Source organism: Erpetoichthys calabaricus, chromosome 17, assembly GCF_900747795.2.
Source record: "Erpetoichthys calabaricus chromosome 17, fErpCal1.3, whole genome shotgun sequence".
Taxonomy (NCBI): domain Eukaryota; kingdom Metazoa; phylum Chordata; class Cladistia; order Polypteriformes; family Polypteridae; genus Erpetoichthys; species Erpetoichthys calabaricus.
The window spans coordinates 42474288-42494970 of NC_041410.2; the positions used below are offsets into that span (position 1 = coordinate 42474288).

The window sequence follows — 20683 nt, forward strand, 5'->3', positions numbered from 1 at the left end:
AGAGACAGTGTACACCCTTACCTTGTGCCTTGTGACCATGACCCACCTATTTCTACCTGTCTAGTCTAAAGTCTCCTCCTGCATTATCTTAGGGGTACACATTATCTTTCTAAAGGACACCTCTGTCAGGTCCGCCAATTTTATAGAGCAAGGCAGGCCAGCCAACTGCTCCTGCACTTCAGTGACCCTGAGCTTGAGGTGTTGGATCAGCTGGCATCTTCTGCAGATGTAGCCGTCATAGAAAACTGGCTCCTCCAAGTCATCCTCTAAAAAGTTCAACATTCAACAGGACTTAAATTGCACTGGCCTCATTACTGAAATTTGACTTTGGATTATTAAAACTTTTTTATTAAAATGAAATGATTTAACTTAAATTGTAAAACTAAAAAAAAAATTAAACCAAAAAATTTCATTAAAGATCTGCTATAGTTATTTAACACCTTCTGCCCCCTTAAGCTCCTATAATATTCTCTCCCTCAACTGCCTGCTGTTTGTTCTTCTATGAGGTTAACTTTACTTTGTCTGTTCTCCTAATTTTGCACCTCTCTTATTTCTTGCTTAAAAGCTCTCCACTCGCACCTTTGTATTCTTTCGTATTAATGATCACTTATGCTGTCGCCCTCGTAACTGCTCTACTTTCCCTACCACTAAGAACTGTTTAATTTACCCTAAGTTCTTGTCTATAAGCCGCGGCTTATCTAAGGAAAAAAGTTGTGAAAATGAAAAAATAGAATATCGGCTTATACATAAATCCGGCTTATACAGTAATCCCTCCTCCATCGCGGGGGTTGCATTCCAGAGCCACCCGCGAAATAAGAAAATCCGCGAAGTAGAAACCATATGTTTATATGGTTATTTTTATATTGTCATGCTTGGGTCACAGATTTGCGCAGAAACACAGGAGGTTGTAGAGAGACAGGAATGTTATTCAAACACTGCAAACAAACATTTGTCTCTTTTTCAAAAGTTTAAACTGTGCTCCATGACAAGACAGAGGTGACAGTTCAGTCTCACAATTAAAAGAATGCAAACATATCTTCCTCTTCAAAGGAGTGTGTCAGGAGCACAGAATGTCACATAAATAGAGAAAACAATCTCTAGCAAACAAATCAATGGTGCTGTTTGGCTTTTAGGTATGCGAAGCACCACGGCACAAAGCTGTTGAAGGCGGCAGCTCACACCCCCTCCATCAGAAGCAGGGAGAGAGAGAGAGAGAGAGAGAGAGAGAGAGATAGACAGAGACAGAGTTTGTTTTTCAGTCAAAAATCAATATGTGCCCTTCGAGCTTTTAAGTATGCGAAGCACTGTGCAGCATGTCGTTTCAGGAATCAGCTTTAAAAAGATAGCAACATGAAGATAATCTTTCAGCATTTTTAGACGAGCGTCCGTATCGACTAGGTGTGCGAACAGCCCCCCTGCTCAACCCCCATATGTCAGGATCACAGATAGTCAGCGCAAGAGAGAGAGAAAAGTAAGCAATCTAGCTTCTCAGCCATCTGCCAATAGCGTCCCTTGTATGAAATCAACTGGGAAAACCAACTGAGGAAGCATGTACCAGAAATTAAAAGACCCATTGTCCGCAGAAATCCGCGAACCAGCAAAAAATCTGCGATATATATTTAAATATGCTTACATATAAAATCACAATTTAAATGACCGCTACGCGCGCGTGTTGACTCGGTGACGCCCAGAGCAGAAAGAACGCGCTCCGGCCGCTCCAACCACGCCATGCGGGGAGTGAGAGAGATGCCAATATCTCACACTCTCTCCCCCCTTAAAGAAATTAAATGGGTGCAAGTGAGACCACTGACCTCCCTCCCTTCTATTAGTTATAGGTTATAGTACGTTCGGCTTATCCATGAGTCCGGCTTATCTATGATAAGATTTTATTTTAAAAATTCGTATGATTTTTGGTCTCCGGCTTATACACGAGTCCGGCTTATAGACAAGAACCTAGGGTAGTATTTTTTTTTACACACTTTTTCCTTCTTACTAAGAAAAACTTGCTTACTGAATCTCCACTGCTAGTTGCTGTAATTTCTTACTGTCTTGTCTGCTCCTACAGCCGCTTGTGCCTGATCTGTGCCTTAATGTTAGTTGCCTGCCTATGTACCGCTGAGCCCTTCTCTTTGCCACTTTGATTACAGCCTTTTTTCCCACTATGGAATCATTGTTTGTTACTATTAACTATTCGTCGCAACACTCCAGTTATTTACTTACAGAGATGCAAGTGTCAGCATGGCATCATGGTAAAACAAACACATAATAATAATCATTAAAATATTTCTGGAGAAAATAGCTTATAAAAATAAGCTTGCAAGGATAAAAGTCACAATGACTTTAAAACAAATTTTTTTTACAGAACAAATATCTGAACCATAATATTTGCAAAATTCTCACCTTAGACTTTAAGGGTGGGATAAAGGATGACCAGTATAACATATTTAAAGAAATTCAGATAGTGTAGACAATTTAAAGTAAGATTTTCTTATCACCTAAACTTTAAATATTCATTTTAGATGGAGTCTAAAGCTAGCGGAGAAGGAAAAAAAAGAAAGACAAATCTACATATTCTACAAAAGCAGTAATACACCACCTCTAACTAAGAGACATACTTGTAAAACTTGTATTTTATTACAATAAAATTTTTAATTAAATCAAATTTTAATTAAATCAAATATTTAATGCCAATAGAAACTGAAATTGTCTTCTTTACTTGTGGTTTATCAGTGAAAGATTACAATATTTCATGTGTTTTTGATACAAGCTTTATTTATTTTTTGTTTCTTTTAGCTGTCCTACTGCTGAATGTTCCAACAACATTTCATACTAAATTTGCCTTTAAAGAATGGAGACCATGTTTAAAAAGCCTGCTTTAACCTTTATATTGTGGTTTTTAAAGTATCATATACTATTTTTCTTTGAAATACCAATATTTTGTCAGACTCTACTTTGAATATTTATTTTAATTTCATATTGTATACTTGGAAAATTTTTGGATTATGTAAGTTATTTTTGTGTAAATGATAAAGGTTTGGTTGTTTGGAAGTCCTTGCTTAATTTTCTATATCAGCAGTCTGGCCTCTCATTTGATCCATAAACAAAGATTTTGTTTTTATTTTTCTTTCAAGAACATGTCTGGCTGCATGACATTATAAATCTGTGCACACCTGTTTCAGCCTGTCCCATAAGGCTTTGCGTTGTTCAGCACTCAGCTCTGGATCTTGCCCCAGCACATCCAAACAGTCCAAAAGTTCCTGCTCTAACATTCCCAGAAACTGACCAGCAGTCCAGGCTGCCGGGAAGGTGCCTTTCAAGTCAGAGCAGCTTGGTATGGGTTCTGGGGAAAAAAAGAGAAATATATAAACTATGGAAAGAAACGCATGGATACATGAAAAGATGCACAATAGACCCACTTGCCTAAATAATAGATAATATAATAAGATAAGATAATAAATAACATATAAAACACAGTTTGACAAAATATTCCTGGTTTTAGGAAACAATTTGTCATCACAGTCTAGGAGGCAATGTGCAAAGCATATATCCATTTGAATGGGTCTGTGAATATTTACCTCCAAATACCTAAGTGTCTATGAGGTGTCCAGCTAACAATATCATTGTCACCTGAAGGAATTCAATAAACTGCTAGTGTAAGCTTTTGTTTTTTCTGATTACCGAGTGTGTTGTCCTTTTTGGTAATGGGCGTTTTGTGAACACCCATATCCTACAACTGAAGAACAACATGTGCCAACATTGCTAAAATCACCTTCTATCTCTTAGTTAAGTGGGTAGAGTTTAGAGCCTCAGAAAAAATAAATAAAAACGAGATACTTAAGAGATATCTAATTTATTAGTATTACAGTTAATGCCTTAGAACAACAAAGACAACATATGACAAACCACAGAGTGACATTATTCGAAGATCAGCAGCAGCAAGTCTTGCACCTAGACAGTGAACGAAAAACGAATTACACACACAACCTTTCTGAAGAGCAGCGGCAAACTGCCAGACAACAAGAAACATTATGACAGAAAAACTACAGGGATTCCATAGCACTGACAACTCAAAACAAGATATTGCCTTTATATTACGGCGTAGGCAATTCCCTTTTCATTTATTGTAGGACTATCACAAAGTCACAATGACAAACATTTAATAACATCGGAGTTTATTTGCCAGGCCCTGTTTTTACCCATGACCAGTTGTACACTACAGTTTCCAGAGTTAAATCGAAACCCGGGATAAACATACAGGTACTTGTGGGTTGCACACAGGGGAATATTTTTGCTGACGTTTATACAACAAATTGCATTTTCTGACAATTATTATAGACGTTGGTATACTGCATTACCTGACGGCCATGCTTCGCACGCACTGATTACACGTGCCCTGCATTTCCCTTCTTATCCAATATGTTCTGTTAACCTGTTCATGTTACACTTTGTATTGTGAATATTCATGCTGTTGTAAGTGACTATAATAACATCCCATACTAATCATGTGACTATTCTAATATTAAGTCCTCTCACAAGTCACTACTTATTAAAATAATTTCCCTTCTTACTGTAACGTGTGATGTTCTTTTCTCCCTCATCATCATTTCATTAACCCTTTTATTCTTGCGAAATTTTCGCAATCACGATTTGGTAGTCTGAAAATAAACATGTGTGGCAAGCCCTTGCTTTGCTTTGTTTAGTGTTCTTGCTAAACCATGTCTTCCTGCTCTACTTCCGCTTATTGATGGCACATGGCTAGAGGTACAGGTTTGCTACAGTACCAAAAGCAACATTTTCTCACCTCTTTTCCCTTTGCCTGCTGTTCCTGTCACAAACCTGGCAGTAAGACTTTTCTTCTTTTCAGTCATCTTTTCAATGGGTCCACAGTTCTGTCCCACCTTACTCGTCTCCCAGTCTCGTTGGCTTTCCAGTATCTGCTCCACAGTGTCTAAGCCTGATGCTTCCTGTCCAAGGTACACCAATTAACAAGTACACACAAAATATTAAAATCACCACACATATACAATGGTGATTTCACCATGTCCACTGCTTTCCAAATATCCTCTCAGATTTACTTCACATCCATGGGATATCAATAGACTGGCACTTCATTCAGGGCTGGTTCTTGCCTTTCACCCAATGCTGCTGGGAGAAGCTTGCCTTGACCCTGAAGTGGATTATATGTGCATCTTATATATTCAGAAATGTCACATCTTTCAGCTTCTTAATCAGCTTTTTCTTTTTAAAGTAATATTCAGTTTAGAAGACCAATTAACAGGCAGTGCATTAGAATGCATGAGGCAGTAGTGCTGAAATGACATGTTTAGCCATCTCACCATTCTTATTTCACCCGACAGTCTCTCAGCTTGTTCAAATTGATAAAAATCTGAACCCAAGTATTTCAAGTTAACAATTAAAATAAATAGTAAATGATTCAAGGAGTAGATCAGTGTAATGGAAACAGATTGCTGTGCAAAGAAGTAAAAAAGGAAGCAGAAAATGAACCTGCTTACTGCTGGTGTTTTGTTACTCAAACTGATCAGTGATACACATATGCTTAAACCAATTACACATTTATTTGACTATAGAAATAAACTTGGTGCCAAAATATATTGAATGGATGAAAACAATTTTGGATTTTCCTATTCTGTTGTAGCGGTGCCTCAGATTCCCACAGGGCAGCATGGCACATAGAATTCTTCGAACACAGCCCTGTTGGGTTCCGTGGGTGTTGCCAGGTGGTGCTGCAGAGACTGGGGAGTCCTATTTCTTGGGGTTTCTGCCTCACCTGGAAGTGCTTTTGGACCACATGTACTCCCTGGTAGAAGACAAAAGAAGGTGCCTGCCTCAGATGGATGAGTCAGAGTCAGCAGGAAGAGGGACAAAGCTTGCTGGAGAAGGAGTGGAGGCAGAAGGAGAGACAGAAAGAAAAGATGACAGAGACAGTGTTGTGTACTGCTTTGTGCTTTTGTAACTGAGATATGCAGGTGGAGAACTATTGGGAATAGTTTCCCACAGCTGAATAAAAGCCTGAGTTGCGCTGGAGTTGTGTCTATATGTGTCCAGTTTGGGGAACTGGGGCACACCCCGGTGGCCACATCTTTTAAAAGTACAGTAAACGTAAAGGAATAGTTTAACTTACTTTATCTCTAACACTAGAATGTTACCTCGGAGGCATTTAAAATAACAACAGTTCTAAATTGACAAAAAGACAGTGATTCTTGCATTAGATTAATACTTGTGTGCTTGTCAAAAAATTCACAAAATGAATTCTAGAAGGCCAGCACCTTGGTTCTTACCTTTGGCAGCTGATAAATCTCCTGAGAAGACAGTGAGAGTACCAGTCTCCCAGCATGCTCCATTTGCATCTGAGTCCAGCCGGATGGTTCCCTAGAATTTAGTGAAAAAAAATTAAATCAGCAAATGACCAAAGGAACAGCTCACCAGTAATATCTGGATGAAATGTGGACTTTTCACACTAGAATGTTAGGGCAGCCAAAATGTTTGACTCTTTGATTCTGCAACTGCACAACCAACACCAGTAAACCACACATTATAAAGTCAGTGCAAGATTTCAGTTAACGTCATGTGTCATGAAGGTAACAAATGAGTCCAAAATGACATCAGTGTTATACTGACAGCTTCTGACAACTTCATACCCCAGCACTGCTGCTTCTTTCAGGAGCTGCCCCAATTCTAGCAAGGCCTCTGGTGGCAGGCAGTAACCTTTGAACTCATCAAGTCGCAGTAAGAGAGCCTCACGCTGCACCTGCTCCACCCGCGAAGAGTCCAGAAAAGGAAAAAGTGGTCCTAGCAGATCTAGCAGCATTCCTGAAATCTCCTGATCTGGAACAACTCCCTGCAAAGCAATGGTAACAATCAGACATGTTTAGTGTGGAACAGTAGTGGAGGAAATGAGAAGACGAGATTTTAGGATGCAATCCTACAAAAGTGAAAGGCAACTAACACATAATTCAGGAAGGCAATGTTTATAAAACCACTTGATGTAATGCTTAAATTCAACATTGTCACGACCGTCTTTTAGTTTTGATGTTTTACAATTTCTCCTTGGCCTCTAAAATTATTTGAGACTTTGTTATAAGGATTTTAGAGATGAAAGAATTTCATGGTCACATTTACTTTAGTACTTGATACGTTTTTGGCAATGTTAAAAAATAAATAATATTCTCCAACTCTGCTATTTTGTTTTTTCTTATGGATACCACCATTTTGAGAAGTGTGTAGTGTGTGACATCATTGTGTCAAGGGTGTAAAGGTCAAGCCGCGCACTATTTGGTTGTCCAAGATTGCATTCTCCCAAAAGACCTTTGCATTTATCCTTTGTTGTTACTGAATTCCTGGTTACAAATAATTTTGTCCTGCTTTTTGACTACAATATTAAATCTATAATTTGCCTCTGGTTACATGTTTCTTTTTATTTTTGGCTTTTGGATTTACCCACGCCTTTTGTTGACTATAATTCTTGATGCACATTCTAAGCACTGGTTATTTAATGTTTCCTCCTTCTGGTTCTGACCCTTTTATTTAAATTTTTGTCCTAGTGACATCTCCTGATTTCAGTTCTACTCAAAAGCTCCTGTCACCTTGTGCACTCAGTATAAACATCAACAATAAGGCATGTAACATTTTACAACAACAACAACAACATTTATTTATATAGTACATTTTCATACAAAAAGTAGCTCAAAGTGCTTTACATGATGAAGAAAAGAAAAATAAAAGACAAAATACAAAATTATAATAAGACAACATTAGTTAACATAGAAAGGAGTAAGGTCCGATGGCCAGGGTGGACAGAAAAAGCAAAAAAAAAAAAAAAACTCCAGAAGGCTGGAGAAAAAAAATAAAATCTGTAGGGGTTCCAGGCCACGAGACCACCCAGTCCACTCTGGGCATTCTACCTAACATAAATGAAATAGTCCTCTTTGTAGTTACGGTTCTCACCGAGTCACTTGATGCTGATGGTCATACAGACTTCTGGATTTTAATCCATCCATCATTGTTGGAATTCATGGTGCTTTGGGTAGATGGTGGTGGCGCAAGCCACCACCAAAAGGACACCGGAAAAGGAAACAAATCAAATTTTAGAACTGCTAACAAATGTTTAACCTTCTTAGTATTACATTTAAACGGGGAAACAAGCCAACAACAAAAATGTTATTATGTGTAATCTACTCTCTATATATAAAATCCTAAGCCTAAAAGTGCAACGATTTTATGTGACGTTTTTATGTCACGTTTTTGTCATGCTTTAAATCAGGCTTATTTTAAAACCTACATATATATGTTTGGTATCATTTCAGAATTTATCTAACTTTAATGTGATGTTGTTAGATTTTCAGATTCTTATTCCATTTTTAATTTATAAACTAAAATATCAAGAACTCACGTCCCACGGAACGAGACTTTGTGCCAACAGATTTAACCACACCCAGGGCTGGAAATAAAAGACAATGAGTAGGACAGCTGCTGTACAGGCTTTTAAATAGTCAAAGCGCCATGTGAGATGCAGATCACGCGGCACGGCAGCAGCAGCAAGCCAGCAGCTGATAGAGCAAAGAGGAGGTAAAAAAAAACTGTATTTGTTTCCCATTGTATCACCGTTTAAGAGGGGGTTTCAGAGGAGCAACCACATCAGCCCCCCTCTTCACAACACAAGCGGCAGAGACATGAAGTGGCTGGCGAGTAGTGCAGGCCACAGGGGTTGGCGAGCGAAGTGAGCGGGGGGTAGGCCCCCTAGTAAGCATATAAATATAAAAACACCAATATAAATACAGTAGGGAAGTTATGTCTTTTATCCACTGCTGAGCTGATGCAATTTAGTAAACAACCTCCATGTGATATTTTTTGAGTCACCAACGCACAGCCTGATGTTGCCTCAGGACAGTAGAAGCATGTTTCTTAACGCACTTTTCTTATAATATTTTTCTGTTGCTTGCATAAGAAAGGGTAGAATGTCTGTGCCTGATTCACATGACCATTGTGCCCCTTGTGTTATTGTAGGCTACAACAGCAAAAAGCTTAGTGACTTCCACATTCCTCCTGACATGAGTGACAGTTGCTGCATTGTGAACAGTGGTTAGAGTTATAATGTCTTTCTTGTCCTTATACTTGATCGTAAACATTTTTCTTTTCTGCCACGAAGCTACGGAATACAAGATGCAAGATACCGTTATTGTCACTGTACAATACAATACAATGAAATATCATTTGGAGCAAGCCGGTAGATGCCTTCGATAAAAATGTATAAGAGTAGACAATAAACTAAGTAAACATTAAACTACGAGAAACACAGTTACTATTAATAGTTCCAAATAAACACAGAGTAAAAGTAAAGGAAAACACGTAAGCATGAATAGATAAGTGATAAAAATCACAGTGAGTGGGTCATGTGTAAGTGTGTGACTATGTGTGGTTCATGCAGATGTTCAGTTCAATTAGTGCTGGTTTCTGATATAGAATGGGACAGTGATCACTATGCATTTAATAGACTGATTGCTTTGGGGTAAAAGCTGTTATTCAGCCTGGTAGTGTGGGCATGCAGGGCTCTGAAACGCCTGGCAGAGGGCAGAGGAGGAAAAATGCTATGGCCGGGGTGGGTTGGATCTTTACAAATGCTCTTTGCTTTTCTGCTGCAGCGGGCAGTGAAGTTATCCAAACAATATATTCGATCTCTTTTCGCTGTTCCGTTATTTCACCGAGTAATAATTTCGGTTTGTTCACGCTAATGCGATCTTTACTATCATTTTTTTGAGACTTTCAAATTTTAGTACTTTCATTATCTCTAACCTGCTCTGCATGTGTATCGTGCCAAGGTTTTTGTATTCTTTACGACATTCTACTTTGTCATCTACTCTTTGTCATTTATTTCCGGCTCTGGGTGTGGTTAAATCTCTTAGCACAAAGTCTTGTGAAAGTATCTCTCTGATAAAGTCACATCTCGTGCCAGGCTTAAAAGTCTTGTCTCGTCCCAAGATTTTTTTTTATTATAATAGAGATTAATTTTTTTTGCAATATAATGTTATTCCATCCATAAGATGGCAGAAGAATACTGTCCAAAAACGTTATTTGGGCTTAGTACTCCATATCTAATCAAAACAGCTGGAATAATCATATTTACATAGAATATTGACTCCGAGAGTCACTTAATTTCAAGGAGCTTAAACAATTCACTATTATTTACTGCACACACCACATGTAACTGTATATTTGAATAAGCAGGTAAGGAACATGAATGATTTATGTGACACAATACTACATATTACAAACTGGCATTACTATAAGGGTACTTTCACCGATTGGATTAGATTGGAGACAGAGGTATCCTGAAGTCATCCTTATGAGTTGAACTGGAAGATAAAATGTGGAGTGTGTAGTGCTACTGCTGTGTGAGAGTTAATCAAGTTAATCAAAACAGAAATTTTTCTCCTAAAAACATTGGGGTAGGATAGAAGGGTGTATGCTTATGGGGCATTGGACTCCTTTTGAAACCAATAGGACCTGTTCTACCATGACAGGCTACGTATCAACTGGAGGGGCACCAATGTGTTGGGGAAGTGAATGAGTAGAGAATTGTTTAAAGTAGGAATTTAGGACAGGCCAGGTTTAGAACTGTACACGAGGAGATGAACAATGGTGTAAAAACAAATATGCACAGTAATGTAAATTGTAACCAAAAGTTTTAAATGCAACAGTAAAATAAAGTAGCACATTAAAAACAGCTTGTCTTAATCCTAGAAGTTGGAGTTGTATGTAGGTGAACATAACTATGGATTATAGCAATAACAGAAACCTGGCTAAATAACAAAGACAGGGATGAGTATAACATAGAGGGGTGCACATGTTTAGGGAGAAAAGACAGAACAGAAAAGGAGCAGGGGTTGTCATTTATGTGAAGCAGGATTTAAATGCAAGACTTTTTCAGTTGAATGAAGAGCCACTACTTAGTGTAGATGTGTGGATTCTTGTGGAAAGCATTACAGAAAGAGGCCTTATTGTAGGAGTGTGCTATATAAATGCAGACACTAATTTTAATGGGCATCTTTTTAATAATATATTAAAATGTAAGCCTGTACAGGCTTGGGCAGATTTGTGGCAGATGAAGTTTAATGTCAGCTCATGTAAAGTATTACACATAGGAAGTAAAAATTAGTGAACTCTACGCTATCAACTTCCAGACAGTGTTCAGAAACCATTACGAAGGCAAACAGAATATTTGGTTATATAGCACCCTGATGTGTGGAGTACAAGTCCAAGGAGGTTATGGTCAACATTTATAATGCACTGGTGAGGCCCCATCTGGAGTACTGTGTGCAGTTTTGGTCTCCAGGCTACAAAAATGACATAGCAGCACTAGAAAAGGTCCAGAGGAGAGCGACCAGGCTGATTCCAGGGCTACAGGGAATGAATAATGAAGAAAGATTTAAAGAGCTGAGTCTTTTCAGTTTAAGCAAAAAAAGGTTAAGAGGTGACATGACTGAAGTGTTGAAAACGATAAAGGGAATTAGAACAGTGGATCGACACTGTTATTTTAAAATGAGTTCATCTAGAACTTGGGGACACAGTTGGAAAGTTGTTAGGGATAAATTTCACACAAACATTAGGAAGTTTTTCTTTACACAGAGAACCATAGACACTTTAAATAAGTTACCAAGCAGCATGATAGACAGTAAGACTTTCAAAACTAGACTTGATGTTTTTCAGAAGAATTAAGTGGATAGGACTGGTGAGCTTTGTTGGGCTGAATGGCCTGTTCTCATCTAGAGTGTTCTAAAAAAAACACATGAAACAATGGCAACTAAGTTTGTACTTTATTAAATTATGTGTGATGAATCTAAATAAAGAAGAGAGGGGTGATAAGGAGAAGTTGGTCTTATACCCAAATGTATTTCTGAGCAAGGCTAAACTGCAATTTAGACTCTAAATACCCAATAAAGTTCTCTCATTTATTTTTTTTATACTTCTGATTGCACCACCTTTTGGTAATTGAGTCTTTAACCTATCTGACTGTCAACTCCACATTAATTAGCTATGGCAAAAACTATTTTCAAAACTGTTTATGAGATTTGGAATCATCACAAAAATTCCTATATCTCGACCATTGTGATGTGTGGCAGCTGTACACCACTAACTAAAAAGAGACAGATGCTCTTAAGAGCTTTATGTGGCAGAAATAATACAATTCTTTTATCATCTTGTGAGCACCTTCTAATGGTTCACTGTGTAAAGGAGCTATAAAACATTACTTTGCAGTCACCCTGGTGGTTAATGGAATAATACTCATTTGTGGCCTATAGCATGCTGTATATTTTCTCTCCAATTTTAAAATTTACAGGAAATACTTCATTAACTACCCACCATTGCTTATTGACATGTGCCCTAAATGCTACTAAAGACTCCTCTCTCATAAAATGGCCTCTGTCAGTGTTTCCCAATCTTGTTTCAATACCTTTCTGCCCTGATAAGCCATTGAGAATTGGACAATTTGCTATACTACATGCAGCATGCTCATGAACTCTATAAGCAAAGCATTTTATTCAAAACATTTAATAAAATATCAATAACAAATTTAAAGTGGACCTAAATAAAGATGAGCATTGGACATGGGAGTAGAAAATTACAGCATACACTTACGAGTAACAGTAATTAAAGTGCAAAACAGAATTCTGGTCAATTTTATATAGGGACTGTACTTTGTTCATTCTATAGCTTTTTATCAAAAAAGTTTAATTTTTTTCTTTGCAAAATTTACCAAATAAAAACCTTACACAATATATGTTGGCAATCAAAGTGACAGCACATTATACTCATTAATAAGTAATTCCTCCACTTTTTCAGATGGAAATAAAATAAGATAATAATAACAATAATAATAATAATAATAATAATAATAATAATAATAATAATAATGAAGATTAATGTAAATCTTGTTAACACATGCTGTGAAAGAATATTCAGGTCTTACAAAAATTTCTGCCCTGCTACCTAACTCTAACCTTATTATTTAAATTTTATTACAGGAGTAACTTAAATACATGGTCTTTGTGCCAATGTGGTATTTAATTATCTAACGACAGAGTATAAGTCCTCAAGGCCCAAACATGCTATACATACCAGGATAGACGAGACCCTCTCCATTAGGACACTCTGCTTGTAATGAGGAAGTCTCAGGAAGTCATTGAAGTGTCTCGAGATGTGATCTAGGATGGCTTCCAGCGAGGAATTGGGTAGAGTCTCTATCATCCGCAGACTGTGAAGAGAATCAAAGAAATAAAATTTGGAGACAACAGGAATTTGCTTTACTTTGGTGAGACACATTTGGAAGAAATTTGAAAGTACAAAAGTTTTGAAGTTTAGATCAATTCTTTGTTAATTTTCAGTTTTGGCCACTGACTCAGCACAAAAGAAAGAACTGTGTTAGGAAAAGAAGGGAACCACATACAAATTTTAAAACCATCTCAAGCTTGTTGAAGCCAATATTACTGTATATACACACAAATACACCCATGCACATGCACACATATCTCAGAATATCAATAATATCATTAAAAACTCATTTCTGAAGTGAGATTATGAGATACTGGCTTACGGCAAATCTATGGAAAACTGTGGTGGCAGTAGTTGCAAATCCATCTCAGGTCTCTTCTGAATTTCCTCTATTATGCATTTTTTCTAAATTGATACAATAAAAATAAGATTTAAGAGATGTTGCAAAATAGTTTTATAAAGAATAAATCAAGGTACTGCAATTCCTTCTGCAGAGTCTACTGTGTCACATATTTTTGATATTCTTGTATCTGCCATAATCTACACCAGTTACTCTTAGGTTTGGATCTGAATTATACCTCCTGAGTAAAAATGAATGTTTTGAGTAGAAGCCAACTATCACTGTTAATGAAATAAAGAGCAACCTTTCAATGAGGAGGCTACTGACTTACAAATGTCTATCTGTTTATATTTTACAATTTTGGGAAAATCTATCACATTATGTTGATCAAATCACCTCTGTATACCCTCCCTCTCTCTATTTCTTTTCTTTTAAAGAAGGTGGTCTTCAAGGAAGTGCCCTCTGTAGAATCTCCTGACTTGGTTAAGAGGTTCTCACAGGCTAAGAGGACTATTTAAAAGTGGTTGTGGCAGAAAAGCTTGAGCATGGGAGGATTTTGGAATTACTACAGAGAAAGACTATTGGATGGCCTCAAGGCTGTTCTTGCAAACTTTTCAACACCTCAGAAAGGGAATTGTCCAACTGTTTTAAAGCAGGAATGGAGAAGTCCTAACCTCTTCTGGGTAAACTGACTATGCTGAAAGGAACAATTTAAGGAGCTTCTCAATCCAGTGGATATGTCCTACTATCAGAAGACATAATTGGATACAACCTGGCTAATGGGGTGGGTGAGATCCAATCAGAGTGCTTGAAAGCTCTGGGCATTATTAGGAGAGCGTGGTTAAAAAGTCTATTCAATGTCTCATGGAAGGCAAGTAAAGTATCCTTGGAATGGCAGACTGCTATGGTGGTGCCCATATTTAAGAAAGGGTGATTTTCAACTTCAGAGGGATCACAATACTCAGCCTTCCAGGTATGGCGTAAGCAAAGGTGCTAGAGGGGAGACTCCATCCAATGGTTGATGTAAGATACAGATGGAACACCATGGTTTTGTCCTGGCTGTGGAACATTGGACTAGCTCTTCTCCCTGTTGCAGTTGCTGGAGGGTGCATAGAAGTATGCTAACCCAATCTACATGTGTTCTGTAGATTTGGAAAAAATATCTAATGTTTCATTTGGTATGTGTTGTGGAAGGTGCTGCAGGAATATGGGGTAACAGCGCTGTTCTTGTGTGCTATTTCTTCCCTATATGAACACAGTGAAAGCTGTGTCCTAATAGTAGAGTTAAGTCTAATTCACTCACGTCAAGAGTGTATCTTGTTACTGTTCTTGTTTGTGTCTTTTGTGGAAAGGAAATCAAGGTGTAGCCGATGGTGTGAGTGTGTCCAGTTGGGGTGGCTAGGGGTTGTATCCCTGTTTTATGTAGATGATGTTATGTTCTTTGCCTCATCTGACTATGACCTTCAACATGCACTCAAGCAATCTGCTGCTGAATATGAAGAGACAGGAATGGGGATCAGCACTTTCAAGTATGAGGTCAAGGTTGTCTCTTCAAAAAGAGTCGATTGCTCTCTCTTGGTGAGGGAGAGAACAACTGCCCTTAGTGGAAAAGTTCAGGTATCTCAGGATCCTATTAATGAATGATGGAATGAAGGAACATTAGATTGACACGTGGATCAGAGCAGTGAGATATGTTCCATGGGTACTGTACGGGTCCACTGTGGTGAAGTGGGAGTTGAGTCCAGAGAGAAAACTCTTGGTTTATTTGTTGATTTTATCACTGTCCTCACCTATGGTCATTAGCTTTGGGAAATGACAGAAAGAATGAGATCGCGAGTACAAGCACAAGAAATTAGTTTTTTTTGGGGGGGCCACCAGACTGACACTCCATCATAGTGTGAGAAGCTCAGCAATTTGGGAGTGCCTCAGAATAGAGTCACTGCCTCTCCAGTTTGAGAGGAGCCATTTTAGGTGGTTTGGGCATGCTGTAAGAATGCCATCCAGATGGCTCCCCCAGTGCTTCTGGCATGGCACACTGGATGAAAACCCTACATCAGACCAATTAAAATATTAGCATTAACTGAACTAATGCTGATTTAGTAATAAAATGACTTATGAACTAAAGTGATCATTTTCAAAAGAGTAGATTTTAAACATACAGATAATTCAGGGCCTTCTCACCAGACTTGGATGGATCCCCAAAGGTATTTGGGTTATGAAGATGAGCAGTTCACCAAAGTCAGAATGATTGGCCCAGTGCCGTACCCAGTTACAGGTGATTCCTCTAGCAATGCTTCCCAAACTCCTAGAAACAGGTGAAAATAAGGCACATAATGTATAGCGTGTCATCAATTAATTTACTTCGAACCACCTCTGATTGTGCATGCAGGCACTACAATTGTAATTGTTAATTACCAATCAGTTATTCAATTCATTAATTAATTACATAGTGCAACTGAACAGTTTCATCTATATTTCCATACATTTTGGAGCCAACTTGTTCTATTACAGGGAGCTGAAATTTCTCATAGCAATGGAAGGCAAAGGACAATATCCAATCCTTAACTGAATGTCAACCACCTATTAGCGTGAGGTGGGAGGAATCTGGAGAACTTGATCAAAAAAGTAAGGAATGTGCAATCTCCACATTGGCAATAACCAGGCTAGAGTATCAAACCCTGGTTTCTAGAGCTGTGAAAATCCAGACGCTAACCACTGCTTCACTGTGCCATTTTGAACAATTAAATTTATGCAAAATTATCAGTGGCTTTTACTAAAAAACCGTACGCTCTCTGGAACAGTTAGATGTACTCATGAGTTTCCTAAATTTGATTTCAGCTATGTTTAAAACAGATCTGCTTGAGTTGAACTTTTAGATAGGCATTAATAATTTGAAAATACAAAGCAGTGGGTCAACCATTTTTTTTTGTGCTACAGATACAGTGACAAAAGACTATGCCATTGACTGGAGTTTTTGTTTTCCTCTCCTCCATTGCCTCTTCTTTGTCTTTTGGTTGCTCTCTACTCTCGCTACAGATCACAAGGTCATTTGCAAACATCATAGTCTATGGGGACTCCTGTCTAATCTCATCTGTCAACCTGTCCATCACCACTGCAAATAAGAAAGGGCAGTTGATCCCTGATGTAATCCTACCTCCACGTTGAATGCATCCATCACTCCTACCGCAGAACTCACCACTGTCACACTTCTCTCGTACATGTCTTGTACCACTCTTACATACTTTGTAACGGCCGACCCCTTTACCCAGACCGGCGGCTACACAACCAAGACTATTGACTTGGCTAACCTGAGGATTCTCCAGATAATTTTTCCCCCAGCGATGAAGTAACAGGCAGTGTAAATCAGAGATGTAAAATCAAGTGCAGATATATTAAGAGTGAAACGAATATATATACAGGGACAGACAAATACTCAATATTATATATACAGTATGTATACAATCCTCCACTATCCCAAAGACACAAGTGAAAAATTCTATATATATATATATCTTATTTACCCCGAGCACACGAATATACAACAAAACCCTCCCTTGCCCCTAAACAATAAATGAATACACATGGAACACAAAACACAAACACAGATCAAAACAAATTGGAGTGGATGCAGTATATGAGCCCAGAGTTATTAAAGTCCTGAATTAAACAAATACTGGATGAAATGATATTTTGCTCCTTCCTGAAAAAATACAAAACGATCTCACTATGTGAGTTCTCGGCAATGGCAATATGCAAGTTTTTGAGGCAGCTCAGGCCCCTTTTTCAGGGAAGTTGTAACTTGCATATTGCAATCTGTTCAGTTAGCCAATGAAAGGTGTCATTTTGCTTGAATTCTCATTGTGTTTATATATGTAAATAATGTATAATTTAATTCTTTTCTGATGTTGTCTTAACTGGATAATTGTGCAAGTGCTCTGAACCAGTTCTAAACAAAGAGTACTTTGAAAAAATAAATTGAATTTAATTGAACCATTGTTATAGAGTGATACCAGACAGAATCTGTACAAAATGCGGTGAGGCCATTCAGTCAAGACTAAGCATGTCATTTCATGAGTGACGTAGCCTCTTTAGCTTTCAACAAGAAAAAGTGTTATTATATCTAAAAGATACATTTAAATAGAAAAACTTTGACATAAATGCAGCAGGAAAATTATAGCTAGTGCCCACTGAGTACTGACACAATCTTTCATGTGACACGTTTTGAAGTAGTCACTAACGCAGAGCCTGATGTTGCACTTCGGACTGTAAAAGTGTTTTTCTTTGTAATATTTTTTACGCAGTTTTCCTATAATATTTTTTTCTGTTGCTTCTACATGAGAGGGCAGAATGCCATTGCCTAATCCACATGATCAACACGCCTCTTATGTTATTGTAGACTACTACAGCAAAAGACTTTTGTATTTCCCCTAACACAAACATTGACAGTTGCTGCAGTATGAACAGTGCTTAAGAGGTTAACATCTTTCTTATTTTTCCTCTTAATCACAATCATTTTACCTTTTGATGCTGATGCTTTATGAAACTGAATTTACGTATCATGGTGGTGTGCTCTTATAGTGCTGCATGCATTAGTTTCACTATCTGTGTCATGACTATCGTTGATTCCACTAATGGTTCACTTTCAGTTTGTTCTAAAACTGCCCCCACATTTTTCCTTTCCATTGTGTGTTTTATTTGAAGGCTCCGTCCCACTCATATATTCAGTATATAGATGAATTACAGTAGGGTAGCACAATGCATAGAAATGTTCTTTTTTTTTTTTTGCATTATGATATTATTTCACCCAATAAATTGTCAATAACTATTGGACTAGGTGCTATCCCTGTGAGGCACACATGCTTAACCATAATGATATCAATTCAAGCCCGAGATGCTCAAGGTTGACACCAAGGAGGTGAAAGAATTAAAACACTGGTTGTCAGTTAAAGTGAACCTTTGATTATACTGTGTGATAATTGTGTCATTTTACTCATCAGTTCTATGAAGATTAATGGTACAGAGGCAAGTGCTTTCTACTTGCATGTACATGTTGTGTCAAATACTCCAATTCATGAAGACATCACAAGTTAAGTGTTTCATTCCCAACAACCATGCAGTTAACATCGAAATTATAATAATCTGGAACATCAAAGGTTGATAAAGAGCTGAGTTGAAGAGATAAAAAACTGCAGTTTTGGGTGTCATCTCAATGATCATATGTGTAGATGTTTCAGTTTCGTTTTCAAATTGAAAACATTTTCAGTACTTACATAAACACTTCCTTGGTTATATTGCTAGTTTGTAGGATCTTCTTGAAAAGGTACTGTGCCTGGAAATAAGGAACAAAGGAGGAGTCAGGGGTTAGTCCATAATGGAAGACATAGTACTGCAATAGTGTGATTAGAGTGAAGTTATGTTGAGTTCTCCACCACTACAATACAGTGACCGACATGCAAAATGGAGGAAATGACATGTCATGGTGACAATACAACAATAGAAAACAAGGACATGTGGCTTTTCTGACTTGTTGGTTGAAGAGGGATTAGCATTCCGTTCTTAACTAGAAAACACTCTAGAGAAGTTTGTGGCTTTTAACTTGTTTTAGTCAAGAGATTACATTTAACTAGAATTATTTTTGTTGCTGTACCTGATGAGTTGACCAGGGCTGAAATTTATAAACAGCAATATTTTTGAAGATTGCAGCTCCATCATCTGTTAGCTCCTTCAAAGGAACAAATGGCAGCAGGCAGTCAATGTGAGGGCTTAGTTTTTCTGAACCATTCCTCAAGATCTGGAATTGAGGATTGCACACATGTAACGCTGTAACCACATAATAAACATCACAAAGACACATACGCCATCTGTCTATTGCTGCATTCATGTGTTATTGGAGTTCTCGGAGCTCCAAGCTCGGACATTTCATTTTCTCACTTCTGTATGCTCACATGAATTTCTGATAGGATAATTTGGAGAAATGTAAGGTCGCTGTTGATTTGTTACTTGGTCTGTAAAAAAGCAATGAAAGATAAACTGAATGATTTCTGTGAAAACAAAGAAGAAACTAAACTTTGGACCAAGTGCAATTTGACCACAAACATGGAATTTCAGGGTGATCAGGTAATATTTTTTATTTTATACAACTGAGTAAGGTGAATGGTCAGGGTTAACATCAAATATTGGAAAATTCATGGAGCTTTGAATTGCCTGACTCAGAGCTCTGAGTTTACAGAGCATTCGTGTGGAATTTCCAACTTAGAAACTCATATACAGTATACCATCTGACCGATAACACATGAATGCCGCATAAGGTATTGTGTTTCAATGTTTTTGGAATTCTAATGGAAAACCAATAGCAAACCAAGGTGCCACATTTCTTTGAAAACTCATTTTCCTATACCTATCATACTCTGTTGTGGTGTTTTTCACTCTCCTTCCTGAGTGTACCTTGAAGTAAGTTTTGCTTTATATTAAGCTCTTTCTAGAATCATCAGGTTGAATCTGAATACTAAGGTACTGTGGATTTGAACAATCTTGTAATATAATCTTTATTTTGGTGTGTTCTTTAAAGCAGATTTTAATGGTATTAACCTTGAAAGATGCTATCACAAAAGCCTGACTGAGTGAGTGAAAGAAATATAATATATATGGTCATTGTATTTTCTTTCCCAAATCAAGAACTTTTTTTCTCTACATTCATTTCACATATTTTGTTTCCTCAGGACTTTAGTTTAACACTGTAAGAAACAGCATTGCTTTATGTCTGTAAATTACATTCTAATTAATGATAATATCTGAACTATTATGCAGGTAGATGTGAATGCAGTTTTTGACACAACAGACCACATTATTCAAATATTGATTTTCTGGGATCTTGAGTTTTGTTAAATGTTAGCCAAAACTTATAAACCTCTCTAAAAGTGCCCATGAAAAGTCTGTAAATACTGGGCTATTCAAAATGAAAGAGCAGATTTCAAAAATTTATTTCAAACAAGCTGTATAAGACAGAAACACATTCCGCACATCACTGGATAGAGGAAAGTTCAAAGTTTGGTCCTA

At 37.5% G+C, this 20683-nt stretch overlaps 1 protein-coding gene across 1 annotated transcript in view; it reads right to left on the reverse strand.

Moving 5' to 3' along the window:
* Positions 1 to 20683, reverse strand: part of LOC114642541 (stereocilin) — a 112270-nt gene that overhangs the window by 39831 nt on the left and 51756 nt on the right. The window contains exons 15-23 of the mRNA XM_051920786.1: positions 19275 to 19418; positions 18898 to 18956; positions 15809 to 15932; positions 13610 to 13692; positions 13135 to 13270; positions 6660 to 6859; positions 6300 to 6402; positions 4802 to 4964; positions 3171 to 3340 (exon numbers count right to left, since the gene is read on the reverse strand). Coding sequence (XP_051776746.1) covers positions 3171 to 3340; positions 4802 to 4964; positions 6300 to 6402; positions 6660 to 6859; positions 13135 to 13270; positions 13610 to 13692; positions 15809 to 15932; positions 18898 to 18956; positions 19275 to 19418 — 1182 coding nt within the window. The remainder of the gene's footprint in view (positions 1 to 3170; positions 3341 to 4801; positions 4965 to 6299; positions 6403 to 6659; positions 6860 to 13134; positions 13271 to 13609; positions 13693 to 15808; positions 15933 to 18897; positions 18957 to 19274; positions 19419 to 20683) is intronic.